At 40.1% G+C, this 24,968-nt stretch overlaps 1 protein-coding gene across 1 annotated transcript in view; it reads left to right on the top strand.

The window, feature by feature from the left end:
* Window positions 1-22,225, top strand: part of CLDN15 (claudin 15) — a 338,195-nt gene extending 315,970 nt beyond the window's left edge. The window contains exon 5 of the mRNA XM_044076077.1: window positions 21,865-22,225. Coding sequence (XP_043932012.1) covers window positions 21,865-21,982 — 118 coding nt within the window. The 3' untranslated portion in view covers window positions 21,983-22,225. The remainder of the gene's footprint in view (window positions 1-21,864) is intronic.
* Window positions 22,226-24,968: the final 2,743 nt, after the last annotated feature.

Genomic DNA, 24,968 nt, shown 5'->3' with positions numbered 1-24,968 from the left:
ATGGTATGAGTTGTAGCCTGGTAGTGCTGGGGTGCTCAATGGAGCCTTAAACCAGGTTTCTGTTACTGCACATAGATAAATTTTCTCCATACTGAGAAGTGCCTCAAGTGCATGCATTTTGAGGTTTAGACTTCTGGCATTGAGTAGCATTACCCTCAATTTTTTGTTACTTGTGCTATTTATGGCAGTGGGTTTGTCTTTTGAGCCTTGCCTAAAAAAGTCACTATGGGGATTGCAAGAGCCTTGGCAAGTATTTGAAAGCCTAAGGGTGACAGGTGCAATCCATCTCTAGCGAAGCAGCGTGGCTTGTCGAGCATGTCATCCCAGGCGGACAGACACTGGATCCCCTTTGAATGACACCAGAAACTTAGCCGGTTGTTGAAATCAATAATTTTTTCTTTATACCGTGGTATCATTCTTGGTGAGAGCAGGATGCTACTCAGGGTCATGTTCATACCGGCCTGGGCTACATGATCCGAAAGCTCTTCCATGTCTCTTTTCATGTAGTCCAGGGAGGTGCAGCTCAGGTCATTCACACCAGCCTGGACAATGACAGAGTAATATTTGTACTTGTTCTGGAGTAACCTGAGTGCTTGTGTTATGTGGCGGATCCTGGCACCCGACAGGCAGCTAACAGTAACCTTCTCCTTATTCAGCCTAGTGAGTGGGATGTCAGTGTGTCTGACTATAGAGTCACCTATTACTAGTATGTTGGGTATGTTATTTTGCCTTAAGGGCTGTGATTGCATGGCACACTGGTTTTGTGAAGTATGTGTTTCGTGGTTTGTGTTGGGGGTGGAGGTTGCTTGGATGTTTGCTTTGGAGGTCTCTGTTGGTTTTGCAGATTTTTATTTAGAGCCTCCGAGTATGTTTCCATGTATTTATGTGTGTTTTTTGCCAGTGCTGGTTTAATGGGTCTATGTAAGACTGGTGGTGTGATGCAAGTATTTCCCTTCTCCTCTTGACTGTCTGATCCAGTCTTGGGTTGAGAGAGCTTAGCCTCTAGTTTGGCTGTATAACTGCATCTCTCACATGTATTAGTGTTTGGTGGTAGGAGGAGGGGGTTGTCTGTGTACATGAGGCAGTTGTAAAATTGCCTCAAAATGCCCCGATTCACCAGTTGGACTGGGGAGTACACCCGAAACTGCCCTATCATGCATACTGCTTTCCAACTGTGATGTTTGATTACTTGTACTTCTAATATGAATATTGCATATTTTCAGTCCATGAATTGAGTTATAGTTATGAATATGAGTGTTTTACTTTGAGAGTTATAACTGTTAGGGCCATGCAGAGCTATAACTGGCTCAATGGACACCCAGTGATGCTACCTGATCTGGTGCCTCTATGTTCAGGAGCAAAAAAAAAAAAAAATCCCTTCAATCTGTCACTTTTCCCTTCTCTAAGGAAGAGCACAAGGCTCTTAAGCTCTATCTCTGTTCTAATACACTATGTCCTCACACTTTATGAGATAACAAAAAATAGTTCTCTCTCGAATCTGATGATCCTCCCTAGGCTTATGCCCACACATCCTAATGCCCTCAAACTGTACAAGAAAGCAAAACATGTCCCTTCTATGATCTGGCACTCTTTCCTTTTCTGGAGTGCCGGTTCCTAGACCCCTCATGTCCTACTGTCCCAAAGAGGACACATTAGGTGCAAAAATTATTGCCCCCAACATCTTGTGCATGGGGTGGCTGCCTACTCTGGCTTTGCTTCTGGGACCAGGGATAGGTTTGATGTCTCTACATAGTACTGTAGTAGTCTTTTTTTTTTCCTCTGAGGAGCTCAGTTTTTTTTAATGGATATTTATTTGTAGGGAGATATTGTAAGTTATGTAAGGTGCAGTTGTTAAGATACTGGCTTGAGTTTAGCAAAGCATAACTTTTGAAGTACTGTGGCTTAATTTGGAGGTATTTAAAGTAAGCAATACTGATGCAGGGGGACTGGTAGTCCATTATTAATATTAGGAGCACTAATTGTATAGCTGTTGTTAGGGAGGAGATATGTGACATTTTAGTACGGTCTGTTTAACTGAAAAGGATAAACAACCTAAATTTCTTTATGGGTGGATTAGATTGTGTTAGTGAGTTGCACAGAATGTTGTGAAGGATGTAATTTGGGTTAGTACATTAGAAGGGAGTACATAAGAGATGTAATAATGTGTTTGTAAGAGGAGGGTATTTCCCAATAGTTATATTAGCGATGGGTGAGAATGGAGGTAGGAGAAGGGCAAAGCAAGCTATAAGAGTTAAATCACAATCAGCATATACATGTACACTTGATAGGGGGCAGTGAGATGAACTTCTGTGGTCATTTACCTGAATTGCAAAGGATAACTTTTGTATCTAATACTCTATAATTGTTCTTCAAATAAAGATCTGCTCAGCATATATGCAAGATGCCTGTATAGTGACAGTGAGTATAGAAGAAACAAGTCGTGTGTGACTTCCTTAGGTCTCCTTACTTTGGAAAATAACACAACTATAGAGTTAGAATTAGCCTTTCTTGGAGGAATAGCCTCAGGGTACCAAGTTGCATAGTCTAAATATACTGAATCACATTGTTGACATCTCAGAATAAGGCTTGCCAGTGCATACTAATGCTATAACTGTGCTGCTAGCACCTGTGTCCAAACTTTTTTTTTATAATCCAACAGTACTTTAAATGTTAGTCTCTGTAGACATTTTAAAGGCTTTTTGTAATGTTGCAGTTCTACTTCAACAATTCTACTTTGCTACCATTGTCTCTGTCATGACTTTAAAAGCATATATTACTTCTCCTGTGCCATAAAGTGGAGTGGGTAATATCTGACCAAGATCCCTTCCATATTACAGCTGTATTCTTAGTATAGTTTGGATATTTTGGAACAGAGCTTATTACTACAAAACAGCACTATTTTGGTGATCTGTCAGCAGAATACTGACACTTGTAGCCAGAAAAGTACAGTACTAAATGTGGTTTTCCAGAGTTATTGTAAAATGCTGTTTTGTTAGGCAGAATGTCTCAACACCATTGGGGTCACAGACTATTAGACATCAAACAAATGCAATTTATGGCACACAGTAATCCTGTGCTGCTGACAATCTGTACCCCCCTTGCCTTTTTTGAATTCTGTAGTATAGTATTAAATGTTGGTCTCCACAGATATTTTAAAATGCTGTATCTTGCTTTATGTCAGAACACAACTGCAGTAGTGCATGTCAGAACACAACTGCAGTAGTGCATGTCAGAACACAACTGCAGTAGTGCATGTCAGAACACAGCTGCAGTAGTGCATGTCAGAGCACAACTGCAGTAGTGCATGTCAGAGCACAACTGCAGCAGTGCATGTCAGAGCACAACTGCAGTAGTGCATGTCAGAGCACAACTGCAGTAGTGCATGTCAGAACACAACTGCAGTAGTGCATGTCAGAACACAACTGTAGTAGTGCTACATTGTATGTATAAGCATACACAGATACTTATAAAAAACCTGTTGTATTAATCATGGGCTCACTCTAAATACTAAGAATAACAGCATCATTATGTTTGTTAAATCTCATAACCATCTCTTACTGTACTAATGGGTTCCCTCAAATGACTTTCATAGACTTGGCTACCTATGTGTCCAGTGACCTCTCTTCTCACTACCACATCTCGCTTGTGATCAAGAAGTCATAATGCCTCATGCAGATTACCTGAGAGGGTATTATTTATATTTCAGGTTGCACTTATCTTTCTATAATTCTCACTTAGCAATCCTGTTATCAAATACAATGTCCCTTTGAAATGCACCCATATAAAAACCTTATATAACTAAATCTCGCAGTTTAAACCATGTAAGCTACCCAGACAGATTAGTTCTTTTCTGTCTCAATTACTGCATATAGTTTTGCTCTTTAGTCAAAGAGTTGAAAGGGCATCATTGATTGGCTGCTGTAGTAGCAAATGCACAAATCGGCTTTCTACAGTAAGCTGAAGTTTTTTTTTTACATTTTCATTCTTCACCTGAAAAGTTGAAAAGGTTGGGGGGTGCTATAGAAGCTGATACATCAGTCAGCTTTTAATAAGCCAAAGCCCTTTTTTGCTCTTTCCTAGAAAAGCTAAGATGGTGGGCTGAAACACTGGGGACTGGCATCAGGCACCGGGTGAACATTCTAAATTTCTGGTTTATTCCATGGCTCCACAACACACTCTATGAATATGCACTTTCACCAATCCAGGAAATAGTTAGTTTGCACCATGTGTCATATGTGCCATTTCTCCTTTACTCTGGACTTTCTTATAAGGATGACACAATTTTTCCAGTGTCTGATCACTGTCAATCAGACTGGCAAGTTGCAGTTCAAGGATATTTATGTATACCCCAGAAAGCGCAACAATGGAAATTAAGCTAATTCAGAAGCTTGTTTGAACTTGCATTTTGATTTTGATTTTGATGCTGTTTTGCGTGCTGGGCAGCACCAGTTAGCTAGGGATAAAGTATTCCCGGCTCCACGAAGTCTACTCTTCAATTTTTCCCTTGGAACTAGACAAACTTTCAACTTAAGCACTCATTCCATTCATTTCACAGCCCAGCACTTGCTCAAAACCCATAGCAAGCACTAATTAACCCTAGCACTAGACCCCCCTATACTGTTAAGAAGGACAAGACTCTCTATTCATCCCTACCAACCAATCAGTAAAACAGCTCACTTTACCTATTCAGGCATGTCCAAAGGGCAGTTTCAGGTGTACTCTCCAGTCCAATTGGTGAATCTGGGCATTTTGAGGCAATGTTACAACTGCCTCATGTACACAGACAACCCTCTCCTCCTACCACCAAACACTAACTTATGCGAGATATGCAATTATACAGCCAAACTGGAGGCAAAGCTGTCTCCCATTGATAAGCCTTCTAGCTTATCAGTGGGAGTGGTAAGCACTAGGTAGCCTATCTACCACAAGAGGAGTGGCTCCTGGCCCAGAACTTGTACCTTATTGGCCATTTGAGCAGTTTTTTTCCCATCTCTTTCAACTTTTTGGTTTAAAAGCCGCATTTCTGCTTGTTTCCCGCCTTTCTTGTAGCTAGTCTAGTCCAAATACAGACTTGCTGTATCCAGGACTGTTGGTAAGCATTTGAGCCCCCGAAGCCTTTCCTTCTAGCTTATCAGTGGGAGTGGTAAGCACTAGGTAGCCTATATTCCACAGAAGAGTGGGTTTTAGCCCATAAATTGTAGTTTATTGCCTGTTTAGGCAGTTTTCCATCTCTTTCAACTTGCTGGCTTAAAAGCCTGCATCTGTGCTTGTTCCCTGCCTTTCCTGTAACTAGTCTAGTCCAGGTACAGATTTGCTGTATCCAGGACTCTTTGTAAGCTTCTGAGCCCCCCAAGCCTTTCTGTGTTGGAAGGAAGCCTTCTAGCTTATCAGTGGGAGTGGTAAGCACTAAGTAGCCTATCTACCACAACAGGAGTGGTTCCTGGCCCAGAAATTGTAGCTATTGGCCATTTGGCAGTTTTTCCATCTCTCTCTCAACTTTCTGGTTTTAAAGCCCATGTTTGCGCTTGATCCCCACCTTTCATGTAATTACAGATTTGCTGTATCCAGGACTGTTTGTAAGCTTCTGAGCCTCCCAGGCCTTTGTGTTGGAGTGGAGCCTTCTAGCTTATCAGTGGGAGTGGTAAGTACTAGGTAGCCTGTCTACCACAAGAGGAGTGGTTCTTGGCCCAGGAATTGTAGTTTATTGATAATTTGGGAAGCTGTCCATCTATTTAAACTTCCTGGTTTAAAAGACCACATCTGCGCTTGTTTCCCATCGTTCCTGTAACTAACCTACTGGAAAGCACTAAAAAGCCTTAAAATGATACAAGCCTTCTAGCTTAAAAGAGAGTCTTTGAAGTGATTAAGTATCAGTTTTCTGTATTTTCTTGATGTACTTAACTGCTTTCTGCCTAGACGCTGATTTTCCAGCATTTATTGTGATTTAAAAGCTTGTTATTTATATATTGTACTTATTTGACTGCCTGCACTTTTAAAAAGTCGTTTTTTGTTTAAATAATTTGTTTAACTGTTGTAGGCTACACATTAAAGTACGATAGCCTTTTCTGATCACTTGTAGTCGTTTAAAGCTGTTTTAAGTGTACTTTTTATTGTTTTTACCTATCTTTTCAAAAAAAAAAAAAAACAAACATTCTTTGGTTACCACCCTTCTAAGCTAGTATAGTCCAGTTTTCAGGCTAGTGCTGAATTCAGGGCTGTGTTACAAGTTTCTGAGTTGCCCATACCTTACTTGGATAGAGGGAAGTTTCTCTGTTCACCTGTGAGAAAGGGAGCTTTGAGCAGTCATCTGTCCCTGGAGGAGTGGTTCCAGCCCAGAAGTTAGTAGTTTAAAAACTGCGTTTGCATGGTTTTGCTTGCCGGGCAGCACCTGTTAGCTACGGTTAAATTATTCCCGGCTCCACTAAGTCTCCTCTTCAGTTTTTCTCTTGAAACTAGTCTAACTCTCAACCTAAGCACTCACAAATTATCCTACAGTCCAGCACTTGCTCAGACCTAATAGCAAGCACTAATATATCCTGACACTTGATTGCCCAGCAGGGCAAGGCTCTTTATCCACCCCTCATCAACCAAGCGACTAAGCTGAAAAGAAACATAGAAGAGCTCTCTGATCATGTAGTCCAGGCGGGTATGACCCTGACCCTGAGTAGCATCCTGCCCTCACCAAGAATGATACCTCAGTATAAAGAAAAAAATGATCAATTTCAACAATTGGCTAAGCTTCTGGTGTCATTCAAAGGGGATCCAGTGTCTGTCAGCCTGGGACGACATGCTCGACAAGCCGCACTGCTTCGCAAGAGACGTCTTACACCTGTAACCCCTAGGCTTTCAAATACTGGCCAAGGGTCTTGCTGCCCCCATAGTGCCTTTTTTAGGCAAGGCACAAAAGTCAAACCCACCTCCGTAAACAGCACAACTAGCAAAAAACTGAGGGTTATGCTACTCATCGCCAGGAGTTTAAATCTCAAAATGCATATGCTTGAAGCACTCCTCAGTATGGATAACATCGACATCTGTGCAGTAACTGAAACCTGGTTCAAGGCCCAGAGAGTTCCAGCACTACCGGGCTACAACTCATACCACACATTTTGGCCACAGAGCATGGACCAAAACACAAAAGGAGGGGGTGTGTCCATATTCATCAAGGATACCTACACCTCCAGGTTAGCGGCGCAGCATGATACCTCTGAGATCATCCATGTGCAACTAAAATCAGGCAAATCTGCTATGCAAATTGTGGCCTGCTACAGATCACCCTCCATGACCCAGGACCACCACTCTGCCTTTCTGGAGACACTGTAAAACATGAAGGTCCTACTGAACACCCTGATATATAATTTCAATTACCCCACCTTTAACTGGGAAAACTACTTGAGTACAAACTCCCAGTCTCAGCGCTTCCTGAAATTTATCAACTCAAATGCCCTGGATCAGCTGGTAAACTCCCCTACCAGAGGTGAAAACATATTGGACCTAGTCATCACCAACATGGGTGACAGGTGTTCCACACTGGAGGTCAACCTGTCACTGGTTAGATCAGACCATAAACTAATCACTCTGGATGTCCACACCCCACCACCATCCCCAACCAAGGAAACCACAGTGAAAAACTTTTCTAAAGCAAACTTCACCTTACTTAAGATAGAGGTGGTAAGTTTCACAGCCCCCACGCTAAAGGATAATGCTGCCCAAGATGCAGAATCCTTTACAAATGCACTCTATGAGCACCTACAAGGATGCATGGATCATGTCATCCCTAGCAAAACCAAGACTCACTCCCCTAAGAGAAGGAAACCCATCTGGTGGACATCTGCCATAAACAGGTTATACAATAAAAGGAGGAAACTAGTTCAGAAAAAAAGAAAATCCCAAGAAGGAAAGATATCCCTGATCAGTATCAGTAAGAAACTAAGGTCCCTCTTAAAATCATCCAAAAGAAAAATAGCCAAGGATTTGAAAGATAACCACAAAGCCTTTTTTAGCTATGCCAAGAATCTAAGTGGCAACTCACAGATATGCTCTGAGCTAGTGCAAAATAGCACAACATATACTGAACCTACTGATGATATTGCCAACATCCTGGCCGATAGATTCAGTGCAAACTTCACACCCCTCTCACCTCCAAAAGGGTCCACAACAATACCAGAAAAGTGTGGTGTCCCAGAAATCACAGATACACAGGTGAAAACAGCCCCTTCAAAAGGCAAAAACACAGCATCAGTGGGGCAAGATGATGTCCAAGGATGCATCTTGCATGGACTACAGAATGAACTAACCCCCCACTTAAACATGCTGTTCATCCTCAGCCTCTCCACAGGCTACGTGCCCATAGAATGGTGCACAGCAATGGTTATTCTGCTCCACAAAGGAGGGGCCACAACTGACCCTGGTAACTATCGCCCCATAAGCCTGACTAGCCTGGTCTGCTAGGCTATGGAGCACATCATCATGGAACTCATTAACAAAGACATTGGGAACCTCCAAACACTTGACCCAACCCAGTTCGGCTTTGTTAAGGGCAGATCATACCTACTAAACCTGGTTGACTTCTTTGAGACAGTCAACAAGGCCATAGATGAGGGAAAGGTGATTCACACAGCCTACCTTGACCTCGCGAAGGCATTTGACACCATTCCTCACTCAGGTATTATAGAAAAACTCACTAGCCTGAGCATAAACCCCTACATCACAAGATGGGTTGCCAACTGGCTTACAGACAGAACTCACGCAGTATGAATAGCAGGTTCCAAGTCCGACTCTAAACCAGTCACAAGTGATGTCCCACAAGGCACGGTCCCGGGACACCTACTGTTTGGCATATACTTCTCAGAAGTACAGGCAAACACAGGAGGACTAGGGCTAATGAAGTTCGCCGATGACTGCAAACTGGGTCTCCGGCTGACACGGACATCCTCCAAAAAGGCCTTACTGAGACGGATACCTGGTGTCAAAGTCATGGCCTCAAGCTAAATGCCAAAAAATGCACAGTCATCCCATTTGGGAAAAACAAAACACCCACAAATTACCACATAGGTGGCAGTCCCCTTAATACAGAAAAAGGTAATAAGAGATGTGGGGACCCAGATAGATAGTAATCTCTCCTTTGACAATCATATTGCCAAAGTAGTTAGGAAATCCTTTTACGTGGCCCATCTAATTACTAAAGGGTTCACATCTAGAAATAAAGAGGTTATAGTGCCCCTCTACTTGTCACTCATCAGACCCATCATAGAGTACAATGCCCCATTTGGGATGTACCTCACAAGGCACTTCCAGCAGCTGGAAAGACCACAAAAGAACCTCACCAAGAGGATTATTGGCCTCAAACATATGTCCTATGCAGACTGACTGAAAAAACTCCGGCTGTACTCAGTGGCATATCACTTACTCAGATGTGATCTCTGCCTGACTTACAAAGCCATGTCCAACTCAGTATTGATGGACATGCTCCACCTAAAGAAATCCAAGTCACTGCGAGCCATGAGCTCAAGTAAGCTAAACCTTGCCACAACAGTAAATAGAACATGCTGGAGGGATATATTCCTATCACAGAGACTCCCCATGCTTTGGAACAAAATTCCTAACTACATTAGGCAGAGCCCCTCACTAACACTCTTCAAGAGAAACCTTAACGACTGGATGGGTAACAGAAAATACACCCCTGGGATCACTTCATTGGCTCTGCTTGACAGAGGCTTAGTTAATTAATCAATGGGGTGGTGAAAGCCAACATACTCTGGCTAGGCTTATAAATGCCCTCGGGCAGATATCCTAGTACCTACCTATGAACCTATAAACCCAAGACTGGAACTGACAGTCAAGAGGAGAAGAGAAATACTTTCAACACACCACCAGTCTCACATAGACCTACTAAACCAACACTGGCAAGTAACACACATAAATACATGAAAACATACTCGGAGGCTCTAAATAAAAATCTGCAAATGCAACAGAGACCTCCAAAGCAGACACCCAAGCAACCTCCACACTCCATCACAAACCATGAAACACATACTTCACATAATCAGTGTGCCATACAAACACAGCTCTTAAGGCAAAATAACATACCCAACACATTAGTAATAGGCAACTCTATAGTCAGGCACACTGATATCCCACTGACTAGGCTGGACAAGGAGAAGGTTATGGTTAGCTGCCTGTCAGACAACAGGATCCACCACATAACACAAGCACTCAGGTCGCTCCAGAACAAGTACAAATATGACTCTGTCATTGTCCATTTTGGTGTGAATGACCTGAGATGTATCTCCTTGGACTACATGAAAAGAGACATGGAAGAGCTCTCTGATCACATAGCCTGGGCTGGTATGACCCTGACCCTGAGTAGCATCCTGCCCTCACCAAGAATGATGCCACAGTATAAAGAAAAAATGACCAATTCAACAATTGACTAAGTTTCTGGTGTCATTCAAAGGGGATCCAGTATCGGTCCGCTTGGGATGACATGCTCAACAAGCCACTTTGCTTCACAAGAGATGGCTTGCACCTGTCACCCTTAGGCTTTCAAATACTGGCCAAAGCTTTTGCCACCCCCATAGTGCCTTTTTTAGGCAAGGCTCAAAAGACAAACCCACCACCATAAATAGCACAAGTAACCAAAAACAGAGGTTAATGCTACTCAATGCCAGATGTCTAAACCTCAAAATGCATGCACTTGAGGTACTCCTCAGTATGTAGAACATCGATATCTGTGCAGTAATAGAAACCTGGTTTAAGGCTCCAGAGAGCACCCCAGCACTACCAGGCTATAACTCATACCATACTGTTCAGCCACAGAACCCAGACCGAAACACAAAAGGTGGGGGTGTATCAATATTCATCAAGGATACCCACACCTCCAGGTTAGTGGTGCAGCACGATGCCTCAGAGATCATCCATATGCAACCAACAATGGGCAAAACTGCAATTCAAATTGTAGCTTGCTACAGATCACCCACCATGACCCAGGACCCCCATTCCACGTTTCTGGAGACACTGGAAAATATGAAGGTCCTACCAAATGCCTCAGTATTGGGTGATTTAAATTACCCAAACATTAACTGGAAAACTACTCAAGTACTAACTCCCTTGCCCAATGCTTCCTAGAATTTATAAACTTGAATGCCCTGGATCAACTGGTCAACACCCCCACCAGAGGTGACAACAATGGGCAAAACTGCAATTCAAATTGTAGCTTGCTACAGATCACCCACCATGACCCAGGACCCCCATTCCACATTTCTGGAGACACTGGAAAATATGAAGGTCCTACCAAATGCCCCAGTACTGGGTGATTTAAATTACCCAAACATTAACTGGAAAACTACTCAAGTACTAACTCCCTTGCCCAACGCTTCCTAGAATTTATAAACTTGAACGCCCTGGATCAACTGTTCAACACCCCCACCAGAGGTGACAACATATTGGACCTGGTCATCACCAACATGGGCGACCAGTGTTCCTCACCGGAGGTCAACCCCTTGCTGGTTAGATCAGACTATAGACTAATCACTCTGGATATCCACATTCCGCCCCCACCCACAATGAAGGAAACCACCATGAAAAAATTTTCAAAAGTAAACTTCACGTTACTTAAGACCAAGGTGGAAAGGTTCACAGCCCCCATGCTAAAGGACAATGCTGTCCAAGCTGCTAAATCCCTTACAAAGGCACTCTATGAGCACCTGCAAGAATGCATGGATTGTGCTATCCCAAGCAAAACCAAGACTCACTCTTCCAAGTAAAGGAAACTAGTCTGGTGGACCCCCACCATAAACAAGCTATACAATAGAAGGAGGAAACTAGTACAGAAAAGAGTAAAATCCCAAAAAGGAAAGACATACTCTCTGCAGATCTTCTCCCAGCTGAATATCTACAGATAGCAGCAGATGCCATTGCTTTCCCTATCCTATCTCTTCAATCTGAACCATATGAATCTAAAATTCCATCTTTTATGGAAAAATCCCATGTCATATACATACACAAAGATGGTCTGGTCTACAACTATCAAACCATAGGCCCATAGCAATACTGTCACACCTCACCAAAAAATCATGGAGAAGAGCATACACAACAACTTCTTTACATCTTTATCCATACAAATTACAAACCAACTCACAACAACATGGCTTTACCCCCCCACCACAACACCACTACTCTTCTTCTTCTCTTTACTCAATCTCACAACAGAAATGACAGCACACTAGTTTGTTCTGACACATCTCCTTAACCTATTAGCCAAAAAAACTCAATGCTTTTATATCAGTAGAAAATTTGATCCTGAATCCAAACAAAACAAAATTACTACTATTCCATCCCACGCAAAAGACACCTCTTATCCTTTTCTATCTACTCCGTCTCCATAGATAACAAACTCAAATTTGATATTCATATCAACCAGACCATTAAAACCATTAACTAATCATATTGCTAGATTTGCCACAGGAATGCCTTACAGAACACATCACTGTATTAACCTAACCTAGATAGATTGATTGAATACCCTAACCTTCTCTAAAACAGACCCAACTTATAGAAGCATTTAAAATCCTGAACCAACCTGAAAAACACCAGCTCTGAATAACTTAATCAAACCCTACAAATATCAGTAGTTTTTATGCCTCAAACAAACTCCTAGTTCTTACACTTTTAATGTTTATTTTTTAGTATAATTAACACCTTACTGTATCTCTTCCTTTGTATGAGTGTAATTATGTTTTTTGTATTTTTCTTTTGTATGATCTTTATGTATTAATTACTGTCACTGTGGCTGAAAATGGACATGTAATAAATAAATAAATAAACATACCTGATCAGTATCAGCAAGAAACTATGATCCCTCATAAAATCATCCAAGGCTAGCTTCGAAAGAAAAATTGCCAAGGACTTCAAAGATAACCACAAAGCGTTCTTTAGTTATGTCAAGAACCTAAGTGGAAACTCTCAGATCTCCTCTGAGTTAGTGCAGAATGGCACAAAATACACTGAACCGACTAATATTGCCAACATTCTGGCAGACAGGTTTAGTGCAAACTTCTCCCCCTTTCACTCCCTAAAGGGCTCATAACCATACCAGAAGAATGTAGAGCTCCGACAATCACTGACACACAGGTTAAAACAGCCCTATCCAAAGCCAAAAACACAGCTTCAATGGAACCAGATAGTGTCCCAGGCTGTGTCTTACATGAGTTCCAAAATGAAATAACCCTTCACCTAAACACACTGTTCAAACTCAGCCTCTCTACAGGCTATATACCCATAGAATGGCACACAGCAACAGTTATCCCACTCCACAAAGGTGGAGCCACAATGGACCCCGGGAACTATTGCCCTATAAGCCTTACTAGCCTGGTCTGCAAGGCTATGGAGCGCATCATCATGGAAGTAATTGACAGAGACATTGGGAACCTTCAAACATTGGACCCAACCCAGTTTGGCTTTGTTAAGGGCTGATCATGCCTCTTAAACCTGGTGGACTTCTTTGAGACAGTTACCAAAGCTTTAGACAAGGGAAAGGAGGTCCACACAGCCTACCTAGACCTCGCAAAGGCTTTTGACAGCATTCCCCATTCTGGTATTATAGACAAGCTCACCAGCCTGAATATAAACCCCTACATCACGAGATGGGTTGCCATTTGGCTTACAGATAGAACCCATATGGTGAGAGTTTCAGGCTCTAGGTCCATCTCTAAACTGGTTACAAGTGGCATCCCCCAGGGCTCAGTCCTGGGACCCCTCCTGTTCGGTATATACTTCTCAGAGGTACAGGCAAGCACAGGAGGACTATGGCTGACAAAGTTCGCAGACGACTGCAAACAGGGGGCCATAACTGACTCTCCAGCTGATACAGACATCCTCCAGAAGGGTCTTACTGAGATGGATAGCTGGTGTCAAAATCATGGCCACAAGCCAAATGCCAAAAAGTGCATAGTCATCCCCTTTGGAAAAAACAAAGTACCCATGAACTACCACAGATGTCATAGTCCCCTAAATACAGAAAATGTAATAAGGAATCTGGGGACCCAAGTAGATAGCAATCTCTCCTCTTGTAATCATATTGCCAAGGTGGTTGGAAAATCCTTCTATGTGACCCACCTAATCACAAAAAGGGTTAGCATCTAGAACAAATGAAGTTATTGTGCCCCTCTACCCATCACACATCAGACCCATCATAGAGTACAATGCCCCATTTGGGATGTACCTTACAAGACACCTGCAACAGCTGGAAAGACCACAGAAGTACCTCATCAAGAGGATTACTGGCCTGAAACAGATGCCCTATACAGCCCGACTGAAGAAACTCCAGCTGTACTCGGTTGCATACTGCTTACTCAGAGGTGCTTTCTGCCTGACATACAAGGCAATGCTCAACCCAGAATTGATGGACATGCTCCACCTAAAATAAAAACAAATCCCTGAGAGCCACACGCTCTAGGTTTCTAAACCTCACCACAACGATATATAGGACATGCTGAAGGGATAGATTCCTGTCCCAGAGACTCCCCATGCTTTGGAACAGGATTCCAATCTACATTAGGCAGAGCCCCTCACTAACACTCTTCAAGACAAACCTTGACGGGTGGATGGGAGACAGAAAATTTACCTCGGGGATCACAGCAGTGGCTCTGCTGGACAGAGGTACAGGGAACTAATGGCTCTGCTGGACAGAAGCACAGGGAACTAATTTAAGGGGGCAGTAAAGGCCAACACATTCTGGCTAGACATATAGATGCCCTCGGGCAGATAGCCTAGTGCTTACCTATGAACCCATGAACCTATGATTTTTGCTGAGTTTACTTAAGTCCAAAATGCTTACAAAGTTAGCAGTACTTTTAAAATTACTGGTGTTATGTTTTATTTATAATGAGAGAGCAGTTAAATAAAGTAAAGTTCTAGTAAGTATAACCTTGTTCAGAAATACCTTAATATTTAGAAAAATCTTAACAGCATAACAAAACTTTGTTCAGTCAGATCTGCTGCTGCTCATATGTCATAACCATAGACTGATTTTTTTTCTTCTCTTTTAGATAGCTACACCACAGTCTATATAGTGAACTAATTGCATAGAACATCCATATATTGTAATCTAATCTCTGCCTTTTTCATAATACCACAGTTCACATTAGTGGAAATTCACATTTTCTTTTAATCAAAGTTTGTTTCACAATTTATACTTTTTTGAAACTAAAAAAATATATAAACTACAGCTTCTCTAAGATTTACCTAATGTCCATACACATCTCTTTTATTTTGATTTATTTTCCAAATAATTGTCAGAGTAGTTTCATGAACTGTTATCTTCACTGCTAAATGAGTACTAATGTAACATGCAGGGAGAACCTTTACCTTTACAGCGGGTCATAACTTATTCTTTCAAAGTTGCAGACCCACAAACTCATATGCCAGTATAGTTGTAATACTAAGTGTCCAGATGCACACTTTCTTTTCACAATGGCATTTTTTAAGAGTCATTTTTAGCCATTGGGAAAGAAATTCTGTATCTCCCTTTCAAAACACAAGAGGATACTTAAGCACTGTATATATCATTAACAGCTCTCAATGAAGGGCTCCTAGTCTAAAATCTCAAGTAATTGTTAATCCTATGTTTTTCCAATAAAAGGTGTTATGTCCTCTGTGTTTCAGTGTCTGAGTATTCACATTGTTACAGGCTTTTTACTACACATTTCAATCCTAAGTGCATGCCAGTTTTTGTTCCCATATAATGGGGTATTACAAGGGGAGTGCTCAGCTTCTGCAGTGATGCACACCTTTCATAATCCCCACTTACTTGTTATCCTTATCCTGCCCTCCCAGTCACAACTGGAAGCAGGTATCAATGTACCTTCCCACCAGGTGACCACCCCATCCCCCTGCTGCCTTGAGAGACAGCAGGCTATTCCCTCATCATTCCTCTCCCTGCATGTTGGCTTCTCTGGCCCCCAAGGAAGCTAGTTGAACCTAATCTGCACCATGGAGATGATGAGACAGCAAAGATATTACAGATGTGCTTCTGAGAACAAATCCTCTAAGAGTGCACCTCAGCACTGTTTGCTATTTCTTCACTTAAGGTAGTCCACTCCATGTGCAATCAAAATCTCCATGTTTTTATTACTCTAATGGTATCACTTCTACTTCCCTCAGCTAATATTTCTTCAGAGTTGTTGTGGTGCAAATTTAGTACTTTATGTTGTCTGCAGTGAACCTCATCTGCCACATTTCTGCATACTTGATCAAGTTTTCCAAATCCTTCCTTAGACTTTTTTTCAAACTACTACTGCATCTGTGTTTGTGTCTTTAGTGAGGAGGCTTGTCACGTCCTCTGGGAATGCTACCCATTTTAACACAAGATTCTCTGTTTTTTGTGCCAATACCATTAAGCAAACAAGACTGTATTCCAAACACTTTTCTTGCACCCCCACCTAACAATACCATAGCTGCCTTCCTCCAGCCCTCGATTACTTATGCACTGACTAGTGATTTGAGGAACTTCAGCATTCTTGTTTCTTGTGATTTATTATTTCTGTTGCTGTGTTTTCCTGTCCATCTTCTCCTCCTATGTCAGGGTGTGCAGGTCTTCTTTTCCTACTCTGTCCTTCTTCATTCCTAGCATGTCACCCTCCAATTGTTGTTATGGTCAATAGTGTTTCCTGCCTCTGTCCCAACATGGCACACTACAGTATCACAACTTTAAGCAGTAGTAGTTTAAGTCTCTATCATATTTTTCAGTTTTAAGATTTTCAAGTAATATTTCATGCAAAATATTCTGTTTCTTATCACATTTGCAGAGCACTAAACCATCAACTGCTTTGCTTTGTTAAAATAACGAGTTTGTGTTTTTTCTTTTTTGTAAACAATGAAGCGTCTTCCACTAACTGAAGCTCAGTGGCAACATTTTAGCAACTTACCTTTAGTTCCTGTATGGGCTATAAAGTGTATTTCATTTCTACAATGTAGCCTACAGATTTGCTTTTATCAACATTATTTTTCCCTGGTTTGTTCTTAATGCATTTTTGCTATTTGATCATTTTGTTTTCTGTATATTTGTTATATTGTTATATTATTTGTTGTATACTATACTAAATATACTGTAACTTTTTGTTTTGCCTTCATGGTTCAGGTCACGGCTGAAAAGGAGTCTGTGGACCAGACCATGTACCTGGTTAATAAATGTTAAAATAACTCCACTGCAAACACCAAAGCCTGGTGAGATGCATTGTAACTTGCCAGAAAACTGAGATTATGATGTCTGTGTTGTACCTTACCCTGTGCTAACTTGCAAAAAAAAAAAAAAAAAAAAACAGAAAATGTACAATGTGCAAAGCTTCTGAATGTCAGAGACACAAATTAGCAGTTAAAAGAGGGCACTTAAATGCATATTGTTGGTGAAAGAAAAACATTTAATCTCTCAGAATTATGTTGCAGAACAGAACAGAAAACTGAATTTGATATGATTTATTAGAAATTTCAGACTGGTTAAAGAATCCAAAATGACTTTAGGTAAAGCAATGGATCTCTGAAGAATGAATAGAATTACAAATGTGTTGTTAAAGTTTACTAAAAAATATGCAACACTGAAACTGTTGCTGAAAATATCAAAACTAAGCACTAAGTGGAAATGAATGACTATGATGAAAAAAAAAATCACACAAAGCCATGGTCTAGGGGCCTGAATTTTGTCTGTGGCTTAAACAGAACATGCTGGGAGACAGATATTGTTCCAGAGATTGCCCCTTCTATGGAACATCCATGTGAAGCTGAGTTTGTCAATTACCCAGTTTAACTCAATCTAGACCAGTAGATGAGGAATAGGAAATTTACACTGGGCCTGGCACTCATATCCCTTATGGATAGAGGTAGCTTAGAAATGCCTGGATGTCAATGTCCTATTTGGATACAAGACATCATTATTCTTTCAGGAAAACTTGGCTAAGCTTAGAAAGCCCCCCCGCCTCCCCAGGTCATTAGCCTAGTAATAATCTATGAATCAAAGATGGAGCTGCATAGTTAAAATTAAAGTTTTATGCACCAAGTGAAGTTACAAGAAAAGGAAATGCGTATTAATTAGATTTACAGGCTGTGTAGAAACAAGAATCATATTTCAAGAGTAGGCAAGATATGAAATAAGACTATCTGGCAGAATTTTCATATTACTGAAGCTAAGAATGAAAAGGTTTTGGGCACTGTGGCAATGCAGAAAGTGTAGCACATTGCTTGGAGTAGCAAAAGCAATTGTTGGTCAGAAAAAGCTCATTTTTAATGGTAGTTATATTGACTATAATCTAAACACTAGGGCAGAATGTAAGATTTTGTCAGACTTTACATATAAACTCTAAATTTATAAGGCACCGAATAAATCATTATGCACTTTGCTTTAATACTCAGGCCATAAATTAAAGCTTAAAGGACAGTAGTGTTTAAACTGTGAGTACTAAAAATGCATTTCAGGCTGTATATTTGAAAAATACAGTGAAGTAACCTAAACATCAGGTTATATTTTATGTTAGAAACTTGATATGGTGAAAATTCCGTAGCATACAGGCACAGAGACAGTCGCTCATTTAAGAAGGTTACAACTCAAATGTTTCCTCTAGTTGTTTTCAGAAGTTCTCACACATGGTAGAGGATGTTGGTAAAAGTAATGTCTTTTGGCTTTTCCCAGTTAGGGGTCGCCACAGCGGATCACCAGTCCGCTTATGATTGGCAGTGGATTTTTATGGTGTTGACTTGCCAGCCTGGCACCCAACCTTCAAAGAAGGCACACCCACTCACGCACACACCTACCTACATGTCTTCAAAGTTCACTTGGCCATGGGAAGGACATGCAGACACAGAAGGCGCTCCAGCCGAGAATCGAACTGGAGAGCCTCTTGCTGTGAAGTGACAATGCTAACTGCTGCACCACCGTGGTCTACAGAGGATGTTGGTACACATGCCTATATCAAAATATCCTCAGAAACAGTATTAGTAATCTAAGATCCAAGAACAGTGCCAGTAACTCTAAGGAAAAGAATACATTAAGTGCCTAAATAATGGAGAATCTGTGTTTATTTGATGGCTTAGCAATTACACCCGTATTCTCCATTGATTGATATAATTTTTATACATTGGATATTAATGAGAGATCCTTACAGATTAAGCCTGATGAATCAAGCTCAAAGTTGTGAACTTCCAATATATTCTTGGAAGATACAGATTTATCATTCTATCCTTTGGTTTTCATGTGCAGCAAGGATATTTCATGGAGCAGTTGCACAGATTATGTAGTTAGTATAGTTTTTAGCTATGTGAGTAGATAGAAAGATGAACATCACTGGTGCTTGGTCAAGCTGGTGGGTGGACTGAGGCATTATTTTCTGAAATTCAGTCTGGCATACATTGTCACATTTGTTGAAAGAAGCATTTTAATAGATAATAGCCCTAATTCCTTGCACTAACTGCCAGACAGCCCATTGCATCCATATAGACTTGAATCTCTCAGAGTTTATACTCAACCCCAAACCCTGAGCTCTGCATTAGTTGTTGAATCATTTGTAAACCCCATGTCATCCACATTACCATTATCCATTAACTGTATCATTGACAAGCGATATCTGATGTTCTTCTGGAAAGTCCGAGTCTCTTAAATGTGATCCTCAGAATAGTGAAACAAAGTATAAATGAGTGAATATATAATTCTGTGATTTCAGTATTTTGGATTATTCACCTTATTCTCAGGCATAACAGTCAGAGTTTTATACACCTCTCTCTCTCTAGATAGGGATCTGAGGAGTGGAGGAGTCTTAAAATATGAGAGCAAGTTGTATGTTTTTTTCTTTAAATGCAGCTGAAGTTTTATTTATTTTGAAATGTTGAGACTGTATGTATTAGGCCTCATGCTTCAGTAGGAAACCAAGTACTTCTGAGAATGAGACTATGTTGCCTATTCACTTTGGACCCCACTCAGTTTCCTTACGTGTCTCTTGCACTGCTCTGATCCCTTTCCCAGTATCGTTATTTGCCTATACAACCATACAGACATGCAGATTCCTTCTTTGTACAGTTGCTGCTGTTGTGATCCTGAAGATTTGCTCCAGAAACATCCCAATCAGGAAACCAACCATATATCATACCTCCCTGCTCTCCCCAAACTTTACTTCTATCTTTTTAGTTACTAAATATCCCCAAGAGAAAACAACTCCTTTTCTGTGGTATGGTGCCATTCTCCTGTGGTTCACGGCTATAACTGTTCCATACTCCCTCTTGTGGCTCAGTGGTGATGCAATCCTTAAAAGGAGTGTTTTGCTTGAATAGCTTGAGAACTGTTGAGGATTAGCAGTCTTTTAGACTGTGATGGAGGCCACTCTAGTGCCTACATGGGAGAGGCTTAATTTGCCCTATGGCAACTTCTCTCATCTCTCATTCTATAGACCTGGCTGCAGTATGTACTGCACTATAACCCCAGAAGGACAATGACTAATGACTGTTGCACATTAACACTTACTACAATGTATTACTATCATCACTGTTATTCTTTACTTGCAGGATTTTAGACCTCCCATTCACTGGAGGCTAACAGACTCAAAGATTATCTAGGTGCATTTCTCAATCCAGTATTTGCCCCAAACAGAAAGCTCCTTGATAGGGTTAGGTGCAGAGTGGATGACAATATTACCTGTATGAAACATTGCTGCAGGTATAACAATGAATATTTCCCTTAAAAATCCCTATCAGTATGGCGGTATCACAGTATAAGGTAAATACCTTAAAGAATTTGGTATATATATATATATATATATATATATATATATATATATATATATATATATATATATATATATATACACTCACTTGCACAAAATTACAGGTATTGTTAGGAGTCCAAAGTCTGTAAGACAAAATTTCCATACTTAATACTGAACTGATTGCCTGCCCTGTGGTATCTGCATTTGACTGCAACACTAATATGAATAGCTTGTTTGCGTTTGTTACATACTGTTTGCTGACATCTGATATAAATCTGCAGAGTCCTCACAGGTTTTGTAGAGATACACTGGATTTAGTAGTATTTAACACAGTTCCAGAACACAGGCTATGCATTATTATACAAAAAATACAAACATAAAACTCTGAAAATAAATGCAAGAAAAGTTTTTATGCTGTCTCATTCCCATTACCTCTTGTACAGCCATCATACAAGTTTCCGTCATTGATATGCTCCTAATTCCACCCCAGGTAGCTGACAAGCACCCACATCATCATCATCATCATTGAGGTGATTTTTGCCTTTGACTGACATGCAAGTGCTCTCCAACACCTATATATGAAGACTACTATCACAGGCTTAGAATACCTAACCCACATCCACCCATCCTGTTGTTACTATTGTTATGCAAACTTCCATTTGTACTGGAGCAATTTAGCTGAATGGGACCACCACATCCCTCCCACCACTGGGAGAGAGTTCCAGCATGACCAATTCACTCCCATCCTTCCCTGCTGGACTATTCCACCACCAAATCAAAACTGGGTCATAGAACTTCATCATGCTGTGTTACAGAGCCAGCAAAAAGCAGAAAATTAGAAAAGTGCCAGAAAGTTAGACGCAACTCTTGGCATCTGAGATTGAGAGGGGACACCGGTGACAGCTGGTAGATGAACAGGAGATAAAATTTTATTTAATAATTTATATCCTACTTAATTATTAACCACTAATTTTATTTATTGTATTATAACCTGGACATCCATGGCCCTTTCCTAGACATGACTGCTACAGTAAAACAAAAATAGTAACAGATTTACAAAATGCAGTATTAACAAGCTTAACAGAAACATAAATAAGTAAACTAACAATTTTTTTTTTCTTAACAGTTATAACTACAGCTACAAACCAAGAAAGAGTACAGCGGCAGCTTCAGCACGTCCCAGCACCCTGAAAATACATGATGGGGACATCAACACTAGCTATGACAAGAATGCCTATGTCTAACAGCACATCTGAATTTTACTGTCCTTTAATAAAACAAAACTCCAAGTGCTCATAGGAGATTGGTATTCATCTGAACTACTGCATCTGTAGTAGGGAGAAAAAAGTGGTTGCTATAGAATGCATTAACTATGTAGAGCTAGGTTACTTTGAGAATGTTATGTTCATTTGTGTAAATACTGTTTTTATTAAAAATAGATGTATTGCTCTCTCTCTCTCTCTTTCTCTCTCTCTCTCTATATATATATGTGTGTGTGTGTGTGTGTGTGTGTGTGTGTGTGTGTGTGTGTGTGTGTGTGTGTGTGTGTGTGTGTGTGTGTGTGTGTTTTGAATTAATGTACATTTACTGTAAGTCAGATTAAAATAATGGCTCAATATCCTACTTCATTGCATAGTTATTGCAAAGTGAATGCATAAGTGCATCATATGTAGCTGAAACAGATGCAGGAAAGGGAAAGGGGACATTAATCATTCATTTGATGTAGAGTGCATGAATACACATGTGCTTCATTCCTCCAATTCACTCAATTCACCTTCATCGTTTATGTTTCATAAAATTTTACAAGAATCCTAATTTCATGGGAGCCTGATACTGGTCTTTTAACATTATTTTTGGCTTGATGTTCCACCACTGCATTATCCTTTACCTGAATCAATGGCTTCCACATTAAGATATCCCCAGTGCTTCACCATATACAAGTATTATAAGAACATCCTCACCCTTGCAATCACCATAACAACTATGGGTAAATCTTGTGATACTCACTCCTAGAAATGGATCATTGCTTAAAGATTTTATAAACACACCCCACGCAATGGGAACCAACTGGGTTCTGTTTGATTTCTTTTTGTTTCGTTTAGTGCAGCAGAGGTTAGTGTAATGTACTGATTAGTTGTGAGAGATCTTTGTGAAAAGGGTCAGTGTGCTAACAGTGAAGTACAAACAATTGATTTCAGAATGTTATCAATAAAATATCACAAAATGAACTCAGCATTGGTCACTGATATCCTCCTGCTGACTTTTAGTGACTAAACATCAAAACAGATACAGAGCACTTCAATAAGTGGGTGAGGGAACAAGGTTGCTCCATTTCTTAAGGACACAGGGTTCAAGACCTGCAAGTGTCACTGATTTTGCTTGGATTCATAATCTTCAGCTGTACCTTACCCTGCTTCAGAATGTTGTTGCACTCTTAAATCTGTTTTTATGACAGACTGAATTATATTGCATCAATAATTACAGTTAGAATCATTCTTTTCAAAATATACAATCACTGTGAATCATTGTATTAAAATAGCTTTAACTGAATAATATGAATAAATAAAATGTGCCCTTGATTTTTTAATTCCTCATTTTTCTGGACTTTGTCCCAGCTTTTTGATTTAAATGGATGACAGCTATGTTGTGGATGACTGTTTGTTTCTCCATTGTCTCATTCTAAAGATACGTTGTATCTCTTCTTTACAAATGTTTTCACATTATGTCTAATTTGCTTTGTTTAAACTATATGTTTTTATTGTATCATTTTTGAAGACTATAAAATTATTGTTTTGAAAATATTTTTGTAATACTTTGGAGCTTTTCTCTATGGGCCTCTGCTGAAAACGGGGACCTACCCAGTCAGATTTTCTCAGTAATCAAATGTAAATAGTTTGCAAAATAATGAATCTAATGACATATTTAGGGAATTCCTTCTAGTTTAGAAGGCTAAGACACAGAATCCTAGAGGAGATGAAAATATTTTTTATGATATGGAATTGTGTCTGTGTTCGTCAACAAGACTACAAAGGCAGTGGATAAAATAATTGAAACTGCTTTATATATTAGTTTGTTATACAACTAATTTTAATTTTGTGAAAATGTTTTTTAAATTGCAGTTTTATCCATTTAGATCCCATTCATAATATGAAACTGAAAAGTGAAATACAAACAAACAATAAGGGGAGTGACTGAGGTGACCATAGGTAAAAGAATCTTCTATATTGCTGTTCCAAAACAGTGCTTTATAAAAAAATGCTGAACACTTTCCCACCCATACACTGATACAAATAGGAGCATGGGTTAATCCACTGCCACAAAAAATATCTTGTTCACTTATGGTATTCAATGCCACCAATTATTTTGTCATGTAGTTATTTAGCCTGTGTATTCTCTCAACCCAATGCCCATTTTTCTAAACAGGCAGTATAACAGGGATAAACAGCATAGCACTTATGTCTCTACTAGGACTATGTTAAGAAGCATTACTCATAATATGAACTGTGATGAGGTATTTGATTTCTCAAACTTTGATTTGACTAAACCATCTTTTCTTTGGAAGGTAGTTATTTTAACTGCTTTGCAGATAAAAGATCAGCAAATGGATTAAACAAATATCACTACCATTAGCAAGTAAAAGTAAACAAAACACCACCATTTGCTTTCCCTTGCTAAGCAACATAACTTTCATAATAAATGAGGCAGCACCATCTTATGTCCAATTCCATTTCTATAGTTAGTTTCTGAATGAGTTATAATAGCCATAAATCAATTTTTTTGTAAGTAAACACTGCACTAAGTGACTCTCGGTAACAGATTAGTAGCTGTAACAGCACAACACTCCTGAGGCAGCTTACTGCTGGTTTTGTTAAACTGCAAAGGCATATTAGACAATCTTTTTTTAATTTTTTATTGCTATTCATTTAACATTACTAACTTTAATATGCAATATTAGCTACTGGAGTTGAACATACATCTGAAAGGGGTTCAGGCGCCTAGGCAGAGTGACGTTCCCTGTGGTACATTTGGTTGGGGCCACATGGCTGAAATGATATTCAGTTGTAGATAACTTTTGCTGTTATGAATTCCCTGTGGGCAAAGGGAAGAATTTGGAGCTATGACCACAACTTCAGTAACCAAATACACAGGGGGAAAATAATGTCCATGCCCCACAAGGAAACATGAGACAACAGGCAGTATGGCAGGCATCAACAGCAGGCTGGCCAGTGG

The sequence above is a fragment of the Protopterus annectens genome, chromosome 7.part0 (genome assembly GCF_019279795.1).
Source record: "Protopterus annectens isolate FY-2018-M chromosome 7.part0, PAN1.0, whole genome shotgun sequence".
Lineage (NCBI taxonomy): Eukaryota > Metazoa > Chordata > Ceratodontiformes > Protopteridae > Protopterus > Protopterus annectens.
The sequence above is the reverse complement of the archived record's forward strand: the minus strand, read 5'-3'. Positions and strand labels throughout refer to the sequence as shown.